The sequence below is a fragment of the Babylonia areolata genome, chromosome 25 (assembly GCF_041734735.1).
Source record: "Babylonia areolata isolate BAREFJ2019XMU chromosome 25, ASM4173473v1, whole genome shotgun sequence".
NCBI lineage: Eukaryota > Metazoa > Mollusca > Gastropoda > Neogastropoda > Buccinidae > Babylonia > Babylonia areolata.
Window position 1 is genome coordinate 8,634,217 of NC_134900.1, and position 16,144 is coordinate 8,650,360.

General features: G+C 44.8%; 1 protein-coding gene across 1 annotated transcript in view; it reads left to right on the forward strand.

Moving 5' to 3' along the window:
• LOC143299411 (phospholipid-transporting ATPase ABCA3-like) overlaps nucleotides 1-16,144 on the forward strand; it is an 85,309-nt gene that overhangs the window by 13,816 nt on the left and 55,349 nt on the right. The window contains exons 3-6 of the mRNA XM_076612595.1: nucleotides 2,284-2,514; nucleotides 4,298-4,548; nucleotides 13,222-13,459; nucleotides 13,884-14,057. Of these exons, the coding sequence (XP_076468710.1) occupies nucleotides 2,284-2,514; nucleotides 4,298-4,548; nucleotides 13,222-13,459; nucleotides 13,884-14,057 (894 nt within the window). The remainder of the gene's footprint in view (nucleotides 1-2,283; nucleotides 2,515-4,297; nucleotides 4,549-13,221; nucleotides 13,460-13,883; nucleotides 14,058-16,144) is intronic.

The window sequence follows — 16,144 nt, forward strand, 5'->3', positions numbered from 1 at the left end:
AAAGCAGAGCTCAACTTCTGGAGACGTTTTCCCTTGCAACACCTGTGGGAAGTGCTGCGCATCCAGAATCGGCCGCTTCTCCCATATGAGGACACACACCGACAGATAAGCCTGCCTGCTTACTCATCCATCGGTCCGACAGGAGACTCCATCACAGAATTCAATATTAACATTGCCATTTTGGTGTCATTTATTTTACCATGTCAAACTGATGCAAACTAGGCCTATCTGTTTGCTCTTCTTGGCTAAAATGTTTTATCGTGGCAACTCAGTGATAAGACATCTCACCATTAGACGGCCATCTGCTAACCAATGAAAAGCCGTTTCTGGCAGGAGGTTAAACAATCATTCCAATATATTTAACCAAACTGGGAGTATAATATGTACTCCCTATATTCATTATATTGGCTTATCACCACATACACACTTTGAAGGATCTCTCCAACCTTACTTATCTTCTGTCCTTTATACTTACTCCTTATCGTTCTCTCACCTGTTCAGTTGAAAAGCTCCTGTGAGTCACCAAAACTTCTTCAAAGACATTTGGCCATAGGGATTTTCAATATCAAGCACCTTCTGTCTGGGAATCTCTTCCTCTGGATCTCTGTCACTTACTAATGCTGTCTTCTTTCAAAACAATTTTGAGAAACCACCTGTTCAAACAGGCCTTTGGGTGTGATGAAGCATAGTTGTTTGCAGTCTTCCTCCTCCCACCCACACAGAGAATCACTTTCCATTGAAGTCTCATAACTAGACTTGAGCAAGTAGAAGAAATCTTGCGCAACAACATATGTAATAGAAATGAATGTAACTCTTAAGTGATGATTCACTCTCAGCAGGAAGACTTGACAAAGTCAGTTTTTTTCTAAATGGCATGTCATAAAAATAATTTTTCGTCGCAACAACAAAATCCAAAATTTAACCAAACAAGTTTGGGTAATGTCCTTTTTTTAGCGTCCTAAATTATTGCACCTATTGATCTTTTGCACTTGTTTGTTTTCCTACGAACACCCAAACTGATTATAGCAGGGAAAAATATTTCCTCTTTCAAGGTATCTGGATAGACGCCCAATAGCTCTGAGGGAGGGAAAAAGAAAAAAAAAGATAAAAGAAGAAAAAAAAGCAGTCGAAGGGAGATAATTCAACCTTTCCATTACGTTCAGTGCAGTCTCAACTGTAGAAAAATGAACACTTCTGCTGCATGTGAGAGGTCAATTTGTTGTCCTCTTAAATTTGTGTGTATGTGTGTGTGTGTGTGTTAGTTTCCTTTTTTTTTGTGAAAGCAATTTTCGAGGTTTGGGTTTTGTTTTTTGCTTAAAGAATAACAATCTGGGGGAAGAATATCACCAAGTTTGACAGTCAAACCATGGGACTGCTCAAAAACTTTAAAAGAAGACTGTGTGTATGTTTTCTCCTGCCTCTACCACATGCACTTTGAGGCTGGGATATCTGAGCTCAAATATGAACATTATTCTAAGAATATTTATATTTCACAGTTTCTAAAGAATTCTCTCTCTCTTTCACACACACACACACACACACACACACACACACACACACACACACACACACACACACACACAAAGTTTGTAAAATTTAATGTCAAAGTTTGTAGGCAAGCAGAAGATTTTAGTAATGCAGGAAATGTGTCATCTTGCGTTCTTGGTTAAATGTACCAGAAGAACTATACATTGAATATTGTGTTCGTTTTGTGTGTGTTTTTTTATTCTTTTATTTTTATTTTTGACCATTTGGAACAGGACAGTTTTGCATTTATCAAAAAGATTTGATAGACTTGAAGATTGGTGGACAGACAGTAGCAGCTCACTCCATATGGATGATGCCAGGAGAGAGGTATGTTTTCCATGTGGATCTAATCTTGCACAAAATAATTTTTACACTGGATGATTTTGTTGGTACAGTATTACAGTTTGCATCATCAGTAAGTGCAGGACTGAAAAAGACCTTGTGTAACTATGTGAGGTACCCATTTAGATATCTTTACTCCAGTTTCTGGAGAAGATGCATACAGTGTGTTCATGTTTCCTTAACCTAACAACTACTGAGACAAAGTATGAGATCTTTTACATGCATATTGGATCTTCCACATACATATATTCATGAAGGGAGATAAAGACTCATAGTTTACTGCTCTTGTGGACCGAGAAATATTTAATGACTTGGGTGAGCTTGTTTGCTGTGTGGATCCTAAAAGTAAATGGCTCGTTAATCATGCATTTGTTACTTTCACTTCATCATGATGTTGTCTTCTCTGTTTTGCAGTGACTGTCATGGGTTTTGAATCTGAGGAAGACGTCATTCAGTTCTACCAACTGCTAGGAGAGGAGACTAAGGAGAAGTACCGCTTCACTGTCATTTTTGACATTGAGCCCTCAGCCAGTGCCTTGCCCCCCAACGTCAAGTACACCATACGACCGTGGCCAAAAACTGAGTGGTACACATCAACGGTATTTCCTTTCCGGCAAGGGCTGTCACCTGCTAACAACTTTAGCAGTACGTTGTTTGTTGTATTGTGGTGGTGAGGTGAGACAGTTACCAGTTCTGAACAGTGTTTGTTTTCCTGCATCAGCCAGCTTCCAGTATTTGCCCTTACACACATTTTTGTTTGGTCAATTAGTATATCAGCACATTGAGAGATGAACAGTAGTAGTTAGAGAGATAACCAGTAGTTTGGGGAAAATGGTTAATGTTGGGAAGATACGGGTTTGAACCCATCAGAAGCACATCTCTTTTTTTTTGCTCATGGCTAGCTCCTACTCAGAGTTGTTAGCTCTGTGCTCACATGGAAAGATTGGGACCATACAGTTGAGTATTTTCAACTTGATGGATGTGTCATGAGGAGTGTAACTCAGACTGATTGACCAACACCGCATGCTTGTGTATAAATTCCAAACCTATGTGGGGTCTCCATGGCAGTGTTGTCATCACTCTCATCCCCATCTATCATCAGAAAAATCAAACAGAAAAAAGTCTGGAAGTTTAAGTCCCTTGAAACCTTGCTCTCACAGTGACCTCAGCTTTGAGTTCCAGCTCCATTTCAGTTGTGATGCCAGTCTTTGATGTGGGCACATACAGCGACACTGTCATGACAGTCTCCACTCCATTGGATACAATCAGTTGTGATGCCAGTCTTTGATGTTGGCACATACAGCAACACTGTCATGACAGTCTCCACTCCATTGTATACAATCAGTCAGTTGTGATGCCAGTCTTTGATGTCGGCACATACAGCGACACTGTCATGACAGTCTCCACTCCATTGTATACAGTCAGTCAGTTGTTATGCCAGTCTTTGATGTCGGCATATACAGCGACACTGTCATGACAGTGTCCACTCCATTGTATACAATCAGTCAGTTGTTATGCCAGTCTTTGATGTCGGCATATACAGCGACACTGTCATGACAGTGTCCACTCCATTGTATACAATCAGTCAGTTGTTATGCCAGTCTTTGATGTGGGCATATACAGCGACACTGTCATGACAGTCTCCACTCCATTGTATACAATCAGTTGTGATGTCAGTCTTTGATGTCGGCACATACAGCGACACTGTCATGACAGTGTCCACTCCATTGTATACAATCAGTCAGTTGTTATGCCAGTCTTTGATGTCGGCACATACAGCGACACTGTCATGACAGTCTCCACTCCATTGGAAACAGTCAGTCAGTCTGAAGGATTATTTTCAACTGTATTAGGGCTTGGTGGGTGGTGCCCTGTGTATATTGATCCACAAGAGGCACCACAGAACACCGCTGTAATGGCTCAGTATCATTGCATGGTCTTGTATGATATGTGACCTGACTGCCAAACATGAATAATTACTCTGTAAAGACTGCTGACACTGGGAATGCAACAGAATGCACACACACACATGCACACACACACAGACACACACACACACACACACACACACACACACACACACACAGTTTCCCCCACCACATGCATACAGACATGCACACACATGTGTGAATGAAAGTTTTAACACTGGCAGTGGCACACTTACTTTTGTTTTCTTCTTTTTGTTGATTTAAAAAAAAAGAAGAGAGATTTAGCTTTCTCATTTTGCATTTCTTGCGACTGAATGAACAATCACTAGATGTTGAGACACATTTTTTTATGAACAAACAAATGAACAGAGACTTCTATTTAAAAAAAAAAAAAAAAAAAAAAAAATAATAATAATAATAACCCCCCACCTCCCCTCCCCCCTCCCCCTTCCAAAAACCAGAGACTTCTAACATGGACATGACTGTTATGTTACTGGCAGTGTACTTCTGGCGGGGCTTTGTGTATACTCAGCGATTGGTCTCGGAAGCTCTGATCCAAGAGTGGCAGCCTGGGGCGAAGTTGAACGTGTCGTCATTGTACGTTCGGCGCATGCCATACCCACCATACAACGAGAACACCGTGATTAAAGTCATGGGAGATAGCTTCCCCACTATCCTCATGTTGTCCTTCATCTTCAGCGTCATCATCATGAGCAAGAACATTGTTGAAGAGAAGGAGAAGCAGCTGAAGGTGGGTGGGGTGCATGTATTTTATTGTACAGCGTTACTTCTTGTCACAACAACATTTCTCTGTGTGAAATTTGGGCTATTCTCCTTGTAAAGACATCCATTCATAAGTGTTTAGATAAACTATCATGAAGACAGAAAAAATTCAGATCTCACTCCTCTCAGTCAACCATGTTCACGTGCGCAATAATCACACAGGAGATGGATATCTTTACAAATATTTATATACAAAAAAAACTATATTTGAAAAATTATCACATTCACACACACACTCATACGAACTATGAAGGGCAACAACACACAACACACTGCACAACACATAACGGGAATACTCATTTCTGTCCAAAGATTTCGTTTCACTCCAGTCCTCAGTCCAGGACACAGACTGCTCCTCAGCGCCTTCTCCACAGCTTGGCTGCTCTCAACAGTGGCACCATCAGCAGTTACTGCTGCTGCTGCTGTTGCTGTTGTGGCTGCTAGGTCTCGGCCCAGCGCCATCCCACAAGCTCTTTAAACCAAAATAAAAATACTTGCAGTTCATCTTGGATAATGTACGTGTTTATGCTTGCCTCCGTATTGTCTTGTCTTGTCTGTTAGTCCCATCAGTCACATGTGTGAGTGGGTGCGTGTGTGCCCTTTACAATTTCACTAACTTCCCTAGGTTCAGTCACGCATCATCCTCACCATTAAATTACCAATTATAAAATCACAATTCCTTGGCTATCGTCTTCGTAATATATAATATCTTTCACCCTCTTTTTGTCTTTCCAATCCAATCATATGTTTCCAAGCAGTAGTAGTAGTAGGCCTCCTTTGGTCATGGCTGACCATGGATAGAGTATATCCGACCTAATGTCTAATTGGGCTGTCTGCTGGGGCCAAGCAGCATCGCCTGTGACTGTAGAGACCGATGTGAGAGAGACAGTCTCTGTCACAGCGATCACATGTGTAAACTGATGCTGGTCTGTTGGCTGCCGTCCCTTTTCTGCGAGCTCACTTTTCTGCTGCAGCAGCTGACAGTTCGTCCTCATCAATCCGTAGCTTATTCTTGAGAGTGCTTCTCCATCTGTTGCGGTCATCTGCAAGGTCCTCTCAGGACTCCGTGTTGATCTCAAGCGCCTTCATGTCACGTTAGCAAACGTCTTTGTATCTCAGCTGTGGGCGACCGATGCTTCTCTGCCCTGTGGCGAGCTTTCCATAAAGGATGTCTTTTGGGATGCGACCATCTTCCATGCGGTGAACGTGGCCTAGCCCAGCAGCTCACGCTGTCTCAGCATGGTATACATGGTTGGGAGGCCAGCGCGAGTCACCTTGTCTTGCCAGGAGATGCCGAGTATGCGCCATAGGCTTCTCAGGTGGAAGGTATTGAGCCTTTTCTCCTGACGAGCATGTGTGATCCATGCCTTACTGCCATACAGCAAGGTGCTGAGGACGCAGGCGTTTTATACAGCCAACCTTGTCTTCATGGTCAGCTTGGGATTTGTCCACACTCTTTGTGTGAGGCGGGCTTGCGTCGTGGCTGCCTTCCTGATCCTCTTGTCGATCTTGGTGTCAAGGGAGAGGTTGTCGGTGATGGTGGACCCAAGGTAAGTGAATTGATGGATGGCTTCAAGCTTGTAGTCATCAATGGTGATGGCTGGTGGAGATGGCGTGTCTTGGCCTAGGACATTTGTCTTCTTAAGACTGATGGTCAGACCGAAATCTTTGCAGGCCTGGGAGAAGCGGTCCATTAGTGACTGCAAGTCCCACTGGGTGTGGGTCACAACTGCGGCGTCGTCAGCAAAGAGCATGTCTCTGATGAGGGCTTCACGGACTTTTGTCCTTGCTCTGAGGCGGGCGAGATTGAAGAGCCTGCCATCTGATCTGGTCCGCAGGTAGATCCCTTCTTGCACTGTGCTGAATGCATGTCTCAGGAGAAGAGCAAAGAAGATTCCAAATAGGGTGGGGGCGAGGACACAGCATTGTTTGACACTGCTGTGTACGTCAAAGGGCTTGGAGAGGTTACCATTAGACTGCACCATCCCTTTCATGTTGGAGTGGAAGGACTCAGTCAAGCTGTGCAGTTTGGGGGGGCAGCTGATCTTTCGAAGAACCCTGAAAAGGCCATCTTTGCTGACTTGGTCAAAGGCCTTGGTGAGGTCAATGAATGCGACATACAGGGGCATCCTCTGCTCTCTGCACTTCTCCTGGATTTGGCGAAGGGAGAAGATCATGTTTACTGTGGATCTCTCTGCTCAGAAACCACACTGTGATTCCGGGTAAACGTGTTCGGCCAGTTTCTGCAGGTGAATTAGGAGGACCTGAGCGAGGACTTTGCCTACAATGCTGAGAAGTGAGATGGCTCTGTAGTTGTTGCAGTCGCTCCTTTCACCCTTGTTTTTTATAGAGGGTGATAATCTTGGAATCCCTCATGTCCTGCGGTACAGCTCCCTCATTCCAGCACTGACAGAGGACTGTGTGCAGAGGATGCAGAAGAGAAGTCTTGCAGTGTTTAATGAGGTCTGGGGGAATTCCGTCACTGCCAGGTGCCTTGCCTGATGTCAGGCTGTTAATGGCCTTGCTGAGTTTGTCCTCAATTGGCTCTGTGTCAAGTTCTTCCATGACCAGCATGCACTTGATGGCATCGAGGGCTGAGTTGGACACCATGTTTTCTGTGGAGTAGAGGTCAGAGTAGTGTTCTGCCCATCTCTCCATCTGCTGGCTAGGATTGTTGATTACTTCCCCAGTGGAGGATTTGAGGGGGGCAGTCTAGCACTGTGTTGGTCCCAGTGCTTTCTTGATACCATCATACATCCCTCGGATGTTGCCTCTTTCAACAGCATTCTGTATCTCTTCGCTGAGCTCTGTCCAGTACTCATTTGCACATTGCCTGGCGTTAAACTGAACCTTAGTCCTGGCAGCCCTGAGGATTTGCAGGTTCTTCTCACTGGGTGACCGTTTGTACTCAGTGAGTGCAGCGCGCTTGGCCTCAATACTGGGAGTCATCTCTGATGATTTGGCCTCAAACCAGTCGTGGGACTTCGCGGTTTTCTTCCCAAAGGTGGCCATAGCAATGCGGTGCATGGTGTCTCGTAGCGTTTCCCATCTTTCTGTGGCAGAGTCTCTGGGCTGCATTGCATCAAATTCTCTCTCAAAGGCCTCTGCGAACTGTTCTACAAGGTCTGGCTGAGACATCTTGCTGACGTCAATGCGAGAGTTCCCTTGTTTCTTTGAGCAGTGGAACTTCTTTGGTTGCGGTCTGATCTTGCAGCATACCAGAGAGTGGTCCATGTCATAGTCTGCGCTGTGGTAAGAGCGAGTGTGGAGAAGGTTTTTGATGGCAGCTTGTCTTACTAGGATGAGATCCAGTTGGTGCTAATGTTTTGAGTGCGGGTACCTCCAGGAGACTTTGTGTTGGGGCTTTGTCTTGAAGAAGGAGTTGGCGATGCACAGTTCATGGCAGGTACAAAGCTCAAGTAGTCGCTGTCCATTCTCATTCATTTTCCCCACTCCAAATGAACCGAGACAGGAGGGCCACGAATCGTTGTCTGCACCCACTCTGGCATTGAAGTCGCCCAGGAGGACAAGTTGTTCTGTCCTGGGGATGTTCCTTATGGTTCATGCGAGATTTTCGTAGAACTCATCCTTGGCGTCTGGAGAGGCGGACAGTGTTGGAGCATATGCGCTGACGAGAATGACATAGCCTTTGGAGGTGTTGAGGCGGAGAGTCCATAGTTGTTCTGAACCGCCACTGCCTGGTTCGATCATGTTCAGCATGCTGTTCCTGACTGCAAAGCCTACTCTGTACTCTCTTGGGGCATCAGAGCTCTTTCCTTGCCAGAAGAAGGTGTAGTCCCTCTCCTTTAGTGTTCCTGAGTCAGCCACCTGTGTTTCCTGCAGAGTGGCAATGTCCACATTTAGTCTCTTCAGCTCACTGTTTATGATGGCCATCTTTCTGGCATCGCTGATGTCTTGCAGATCTTGGGAGAGCCCAGGCATCATTGTCCGGACATTCTAACAGGACAGTTTCATTGTTGATCTGTTTCTTTAAGTTTTCTTTTTGCCTGGTGCAGAAATTAACGACGACCTGCTTGTCGGATATTCTCCTAATCTTCATACACCCATTAAGAAGGCAGGTCATGGCGCGACAGCACCTAACTGGCTGGGGGCTGCCCAGCTTGGGCGGGCGGTAGCTGTCCAGTGGGACGCGAGGGTCCCTCCCACCGTCAGAAGCAACCCCTTGCATCAGCTCTATGCCAATTGAGCGCTAACTTACAACCGGTAACTGTTGCTTCATGTGTTGTTCCGACGCTAGTGCTAGTAATGAAGCTGGAGTGTCCTCTCCAGGTTTTAGGTTTTAGGTGCAAGGTGTTTGTGGATGGATTGATGGATATAAGCCTGGGCAATGTAATATGGAAGACAGGCTGTTGCCCATGCAGCTTGTCCCCCCTCTCCACCTCGCTGACAGATCCAAAGGAACAGAAAGGCTGTTACATTTTGGTGCCAACGCGGCCGCAGGAGCTGCCGGAAAGTGACAAAGTTTGCCATCCAACTGCCTTAGGACCCATCACCGGATTTTCTGTCAGGGTTTACTCCCTTAGCTAGGTGGCTGCAGGTAGCTCTCCAGAGCTGGCGCCCTTTGATGGGTCCATTCCACCAGGGTGTCTAGCCACCCTCCTCACCATCCTCCTGAGAGGACTGGTGGGGGTGCTGGTTTAGTCACCAGCAATTCGACCCTGTTACAGGTAGTGCTTGGATCCAGGTTACCAGTAGCAGATATATCTGTCTGACTCGACCCCCGTGTTTCCAAGCAAGTGCTAGTAATTACATATTACAAATTTATATTCCATTATTCCAGCGTTGTGAAGAATCAAATCAAATCAAATTATGGTGCTTAAAGCCTTGCCAACTGTTAAGGCCATCTCAAGGCTTTCGCCACTTTAAGCGTTAAGAAGAAAGTCTCAGTGGAAATCATTTTAACAATGATACAAAGATTAGGTAAAATCAAGTGTAAGCAAAACAATATTCTTTTCTCCCTGTCACAGTATCAGTCTCAGTTTCAGTAGCTCAAGGAGGCGTCACTGCGTTCAGACAAATCCATATACGCTACACCACATCTGCCAAGCAGATGCCTGACCAGCAGCGTAACCCAACGCGCTTAAACAGTAGCAGTAACATTATAAACACTTTGACAAAAAGGAATCTTACTGCCAAGTTTAGAAACATTATGATAACATAACATTGAGTTGTTCTTTTTTTAAAGACCAAAAACCAAAACGACCATCAAATGCACATACAAATACACTTATCCAAATTACTCCATCGACACTATAACAGTGAAATAAAATCGACACAAGAAATATTCTAAGTTGTTTTTTTCCACTCTCACCTGAGCACTAGGGTCTCAGAGCCAAAGTTCTCTGCGGCTGTAAGCCGAACGGTCACACTGGTTCGGTGACAAACTAAGTTTTGCCAGAGAGCATGCACCTCCCTTAGCTCTCACCTGAACATCCGTATATGAATAATAAATGTTCACTTGAGCACCTCGTGCAACCACACATATAACAAAATTGCCTCTTTCAATTAAAGTGAAATGCCGCACGAAAAAATGTCTGCTTCGATGTAACGGTTTTCGTCACACTCCTTAGGAAGAGCATGTCAGTACAGCACAGCTTTTTGGTTTTCTTTGTTTTTTTTCCTGCCTGCAAGTATGTTTGTTTTCCTATCAAAGTGGATTTTTCTACAACATTTTGCCAGGGACAAGTTTATTGTTGCAGTTGGCTCTATACTGCATTTGCTAGGTGCGTGTTACACACAGGACCTCAGTTTGTCATCTCATCCGAATGACTGGTGTCCAGACTACTCAAGGTCTAGTGAAGGGGGAGAAAATACTGGTGAGTGTGAGATGAGATTCAAATCAGTGTGCTGAGATTTTTTCACTTCCTAGGCATTGGCATAACCACAAGGCAACCACTATGTACAGGTATTCTGGACTTCAGTTATTCTTCCATGTTTTCCATTACATGCTTCCTGGGTGCAGTGACAGCGGATTCATGTGGACTGTCATTGGAGGGAAGCGGTGGTGGTCTCTGCTATGTGGGGCTTTCATCCTAATTCAACTGGGTTGCACATAACAGTGCAATATATTTTGAAGTGTAGTGTTCATGTGAATGATAATGAAGTGTTTCAGTGCTGATTTGTGTGGCTGAAAGTTTGAATGTATATTCATGTATATCTGGTGTGTAGTGAGTAAATCTTTTTTTTTTCTTTTATCTGATGTGGTTTCATGTTCTTTCACTGAAAGTTGTTATTTATACCAGCCTTTTTATTTGCTTTTTTTCTTTCATATTACCCACTGAAACTAATTGTTCTGATCCTAATTTGGGTACAGCATCGCATGCCCATAAACTAATTTGGCCCAATCAAAAACAGAACAAAACATACCTTCCCTTGGAAAGTGTGATTCTGTACAGCCCTACCATTCAGCCAGTTTTTAGGCCTGTTTATGTACTGATGGAGTCCCCCTTCAGACCGACGGACAAGTAGTCAGGCAGGCTTATCTGTCAGTGTGTGTCCTCATATGGGAGAAGAGACCGATTCTGGATGCGCAGCACTTCCCACAGGTGTTGCAGGGGAAAACGTCTCCAGAAGTTGAGCTCTGCTTCCTTCGCTCACGCTTCCCCTTGTGCTTTCAAATGTCATTATGCCACTAGAGCACCGCATCCTCCAGCGAGAGCAGTCAAGGGCATCAGTTTCCCAGGAAGCAATGTCTATGTCACAGGCTTTGAGGTTTGTCTTCAAGGTGTCCTTAAAGAGCTTGCAGGGTCTTCCAAGTTTGCGGTGGCCTTCCTTCAGCTGACCATACAAAAGCATCTTTGGGATCCTGCTGTCTGTCATGCAGACAATGTGTCCTGTCCAGCGTAGCTGGCACTGGATCAGCAGGCTTTCGATGCTGGGCAGGCCGCTCCTCTCTAGGACCTGGAGGTTGGAGACCCTGTCTTGCCACTTTATACCGAGGATCTTTCGTGGGCATCTCAAGTTGTTGAATGTGACAGTGATATGTCATCCATGTTTCACAGTAAGACAACAAGGTGGTCAGCGTAACAGCTCTGTTGGTTTTGATTTTGGTGCAGAGCCTGATGCCTTTGTTATTCCACAGCGTGTTATTGAGTCTGCCAAAGGTGGAGCTGGCCTTGGCGATGCGCAGCGTCACTTCTGCATCAAGGACTCCATTGCTGCATAGGGTGCTGCCCAGGTACCAAAACTTGTCGACTGACTTGATCTCTGTGTCACTGATCTTGATTGCAGGCTGGGGGGAGGCAGTGGCGTTCTGTGAGCTAGCTGGTTGGTACATGGACTCGGTCTTGCTGAGGCTGATGGTGAGTCCAAAGCGCCTGCAGGAGGTTGAGAACCTGTCCAGAATGAACTGCATGTCCTCATGGGTGTGTGCAGCAAGCACGCAGTCATCAGCGAAGAGGAACTCTCTCAACAGTGCCTCAAACACCCTGGACCTGGCGTAGAGTCGCTGCAAGTTGAAAAGTTTGCCATCTGTGTGAAACTAGATGTAGATGCCCCAGTCACAGTCTTGGAAGGCGTCAATCAGCATGGCAGAGAAGAGAAGGGAGAACAGTGTGGCCTGTTTATGTGATAGCGTGCTGTGTGACAAGATCTGACAGGCTGTCCAAGATCATCCTTCAGGGAACAGTGCAGGGGAAAAATGAGGCAGAGAGTGAAGACAACATCACTGAGTGGACAGAGGAGCTTTGCTGGAACTCGGGGGGGGCCCAGTCCCACGACGGCCAGAAATGGAGACAGTTGGTGATTTGTTCAGTAGTGCAGGACCTCCATGACTAAGCCAGATTATGGGACGAGCGACAGTGCTTTCTTTTCGTCAGGAGAATAAACTTCTTTCAGTCTGTTGATGTTCATACTTTTCTCTTTCAATTGAATAAAAAGCAACAATAATATATCCCTGCTTCAGCCAGGCCCTGCAGTGTTGCTGCAGTGATTTATTGCCTTGTGTATTGCCATTGAACATTGTTCTCCTCTGGCATGAGTTTATTGCCTTTTGTACTGCCATTGAGCACTGTTCTCCTCTGGCATGAGTTTATTGCCTTTTGTACTGCCATTGAGCACTGTTCTCCTCTGGCAGGAAACGATTGCCTTATGTATTGCCATTGAGCACTGTTTTCCTCTGGCATGAGTTTATTGCCTTGTGTATTGCCATTGAGCACTGAGCACTGCTCTCCTCTGGCATGAGTTTATTGCCTTTTGTCCTGCCATTGAGCACTGTTCTCCTCTGGCATGAGTGTATTGCCTTTTGCACTGCCATTGAGAACTGTTCTCCTCTGGCATGAGTGTATTGCCTTTTGCACTGCCATTGAGCACTGTTCTCCTCTGGCATGAGTTTATTGCCTTTTGTATGCCATTGAGCACTGTTCTCCTCTGGCATGAGTTTATTGCTTTTTGTTTTGCCATTGAAAACTTCTCCTCTGGCAGGAAACCGTTGCCATTTGTACTGTCATTGAGTATTGTTCTCCTGTGATAGGAGTTTGTTGCATTTTGTAGTGTTACTGAACACCGCTCTTCTCCTCTGGCAGCAGTTTGTTGCCTTTCCTTTTGCCATTGAATACTGTTCTCCTCTTGCAGGAGTTTATTGACTTTGATATTGCCATTAAGTACTGTTCTCCTTTGGCAGGAGTCAATGAAGCTGATGGGGATGTCTTCAGCTGCACACTGGACGTCATGGTTCCTGCTGTTCTTCTTCTATCTGTTCATAGCCAGTGCCCTCTACACGATTTTCTTGTCAGTCAAGCTAGGGAGCAGCCAGCCTCTCCTTGTCTACAGTGACCCCTCCCTCATCTTCTTCTTCCTTGTCCTCTATTCCATCAGCATCATCGCCTTCACTTTCCTGGTCAGCACTTTTGTCAGCAAAGGTACACCAGTCAGTGTCTTCCTTTACAGTCACTTGAAATTTTTAGTAATGTAGATGTAAAGGCTGTAAGTATGCATTTTATGACCTGTGAAGACTGTAGGATATATATTATATAACTGTAAAGGCTCTACGATCCATATCATGTGACTATTAAAGACTGTTTCAGACAAAGTTATCAATTCAGTGTTATTTCAAAACTCTTGCTCTCACATTTGATTGGTTTAGGAGTTTGAACTTTTGATTTCATCTTCTCAGATATATAGCACTGACTATGATAAGTGATCAAGGAATATAATGAAAAAGTGACTTTTTGAGAACTTTATAATACATTTCATAATACCCCCCATTGTTCATTCTTTGATAGTTTTGCAGGGAAGCCAGCTCTCACATTATTCAGTATTCCTTTCCCCCTTGTTTTGTGGCAGCCAACATAGGGGCAGCCTTGGCAGGGATCCTGTTCTTCGCTGCCTTCTCACTGTTTTTCTATGTTAGTGAGAACTTCGAACAACTCACTCTGAATCTGAAACTCAGCTTCTGTGTTTCCTTCAACACGGCCATGGGTTGTGGCATCAAGACCATCAGCTTGTATGAGGGAACAGGTGGGTAGACAGCTCTGGTTGCTGGTTAAGAGGGATTTTTTAAAAGTGAAAAAAAAAAGTGAAATCCAACACACCTTTATGTGGTCTGTATTTTTATGTTGGGAGGTGCATGTGACTTTTGTTTTGCAATTGATTTTTTGTGTATTTTGATTCATTTGTTGTAGTAAGTGCATGTCACAAGTGAGTCTTGAAGGCCTTGCCTCTCTTGTTTTTGTGTTTTTTCCCGCCTGCAGTTTTATTTGTTTTTCCTATCGAAGTGGATTTTTCTACAGAATTTTGCCAGGAACAACCCTTTTGTTACCATGGGTTCTTTTATGTGCGCTAAGTGCATGCTGCACATGGGACCTCGGTTTATCATCTCATCCGAATGACTAGCGTCCAAACCACCACTCAAGGTCTAGTGGAGGGGGAGAAAATATTGGCGGCTGAGCCATGATTTGAATCAGCGTGCTCAGATTCTCTCGCTTCCTAGGTGGACGCGTTACCTCTAGGCCATCACTCCACTTCTTTGGAGCATGGTGAAATGATGCTTAATTTTCAGCAAACAGTGGTGTATGCAGCCAATGCAATGAGCACCACTCATAACCAGGTGTGCTTTCTTGCTTACTTTACAATGAAAATCAACAGCTATCATTTATAAACCACTCAACAACTGTATTTTTTTCAGCTGAAACATCCAGTTTTCAAACACATTTTTTCAAGCCTTTCATGTTGCTTGAAACAGCTGAAAAAGTAATTCACGAGAGGCCACTGGTAGACTGTAGACAACCTGATGATTTAAATCTCTTGATTTTCGAGCATTTATGAGAACATTACTGCTTTTTTGAAGTGGTCATGAACTTTTGGTGAAGTGTGTAGTATGGTGATAGGAAGGTGTCAAAATGGTTAAGACGCTTATCTCCCAATACAGCATCTGTGGAGGTCTGGGCTTGAATCCTCATCTGACCCTTTCTCCCAAATTTTTACTTGAAGATCTGAGTGTCTTGTCATTTGGAGGAGACAATAAACGAAGGTCCAATGTGCACCACGCACATGGCACACTGAAAAAGAAGTTATGGCAACGAAAGCGTTGTCCTCTGGCAAAATTCTGTTGAAGAAATCCTGTCTGATAGGTACTCAGATTTATGTGGATGCACTCAATGCCTAACTATGCACATTGGGTTATTGTCAGGCATCCACTTAGCAGATGTGGTGCAGCTTCTCTGAATTTGTCCGAACATAATGACGCCTCCTTGAGGAACTGAAACTGAAGTATGATGATGAAGGGGGCTTAGTATGATGATGAAGGGGGCTGGTTGTAGTATGATGATGAAGGGGGCTGGGTGTAGTATGGTGATGAAGGGGGCTGGGTGTAGTATGATGATGAAGGGGGCTGGGTGTAGTATGATGATGAAGGGGGCTGGTTGTAGTATGATGATGAAGGGGGCTGGGTGTAGTATGATGATGAAGGGGGCTGAGTATAGTATGATGATGAAGGGGGCTGGTTGTAGTATGATGATGAAGGGGGCTGGGTGTAGTATGGTGATGAAGGGGCTTAGTGTAGTATGGTGATACAGGGGGCTGAGTGTAGTATGGTGATGAAGGGGGCTGGGTGTAGTATGGTGATGAAGGGGGCTGGATGTAGTATGATGATGAAGGGGGCTGGGTGTAGTATGATGATGAAGGGGGCTGGGTGTAGTATGGTGATGAAGGGGCTTAGTGTAGTATGATGATACAGGGGGCTGAGTGTAGTATGGTGATGAAGGGGGCTGAGTGTAGTATGGTGATGAAGGGGCTTAGTGTAGTATGATGATGAAGGGGGCTGAGTGTAGTATGGTGATGAAGGGGGCTGAGTGTAGTATGGTGATGAAGGGGCTTAGTGTAGTATGATGATACAGGGGGCTGAGTGTAGTATGGTGATGAAGGGGGCTGAGTGTAGTATGGTGATGAAGGGGGTTGAGTGTAGTATGATGATGAAGAAGCTCAGTGTAGTATGGTGATGAAGGGGACTCAGTGTAGTATAATGATGAAGAGGCTCAGTGTAGTATGATGGTGAAGAGGCTCAGTGTAGTATGATGGTGAAGAGGCTCAGTGTAGTATGATGGTGA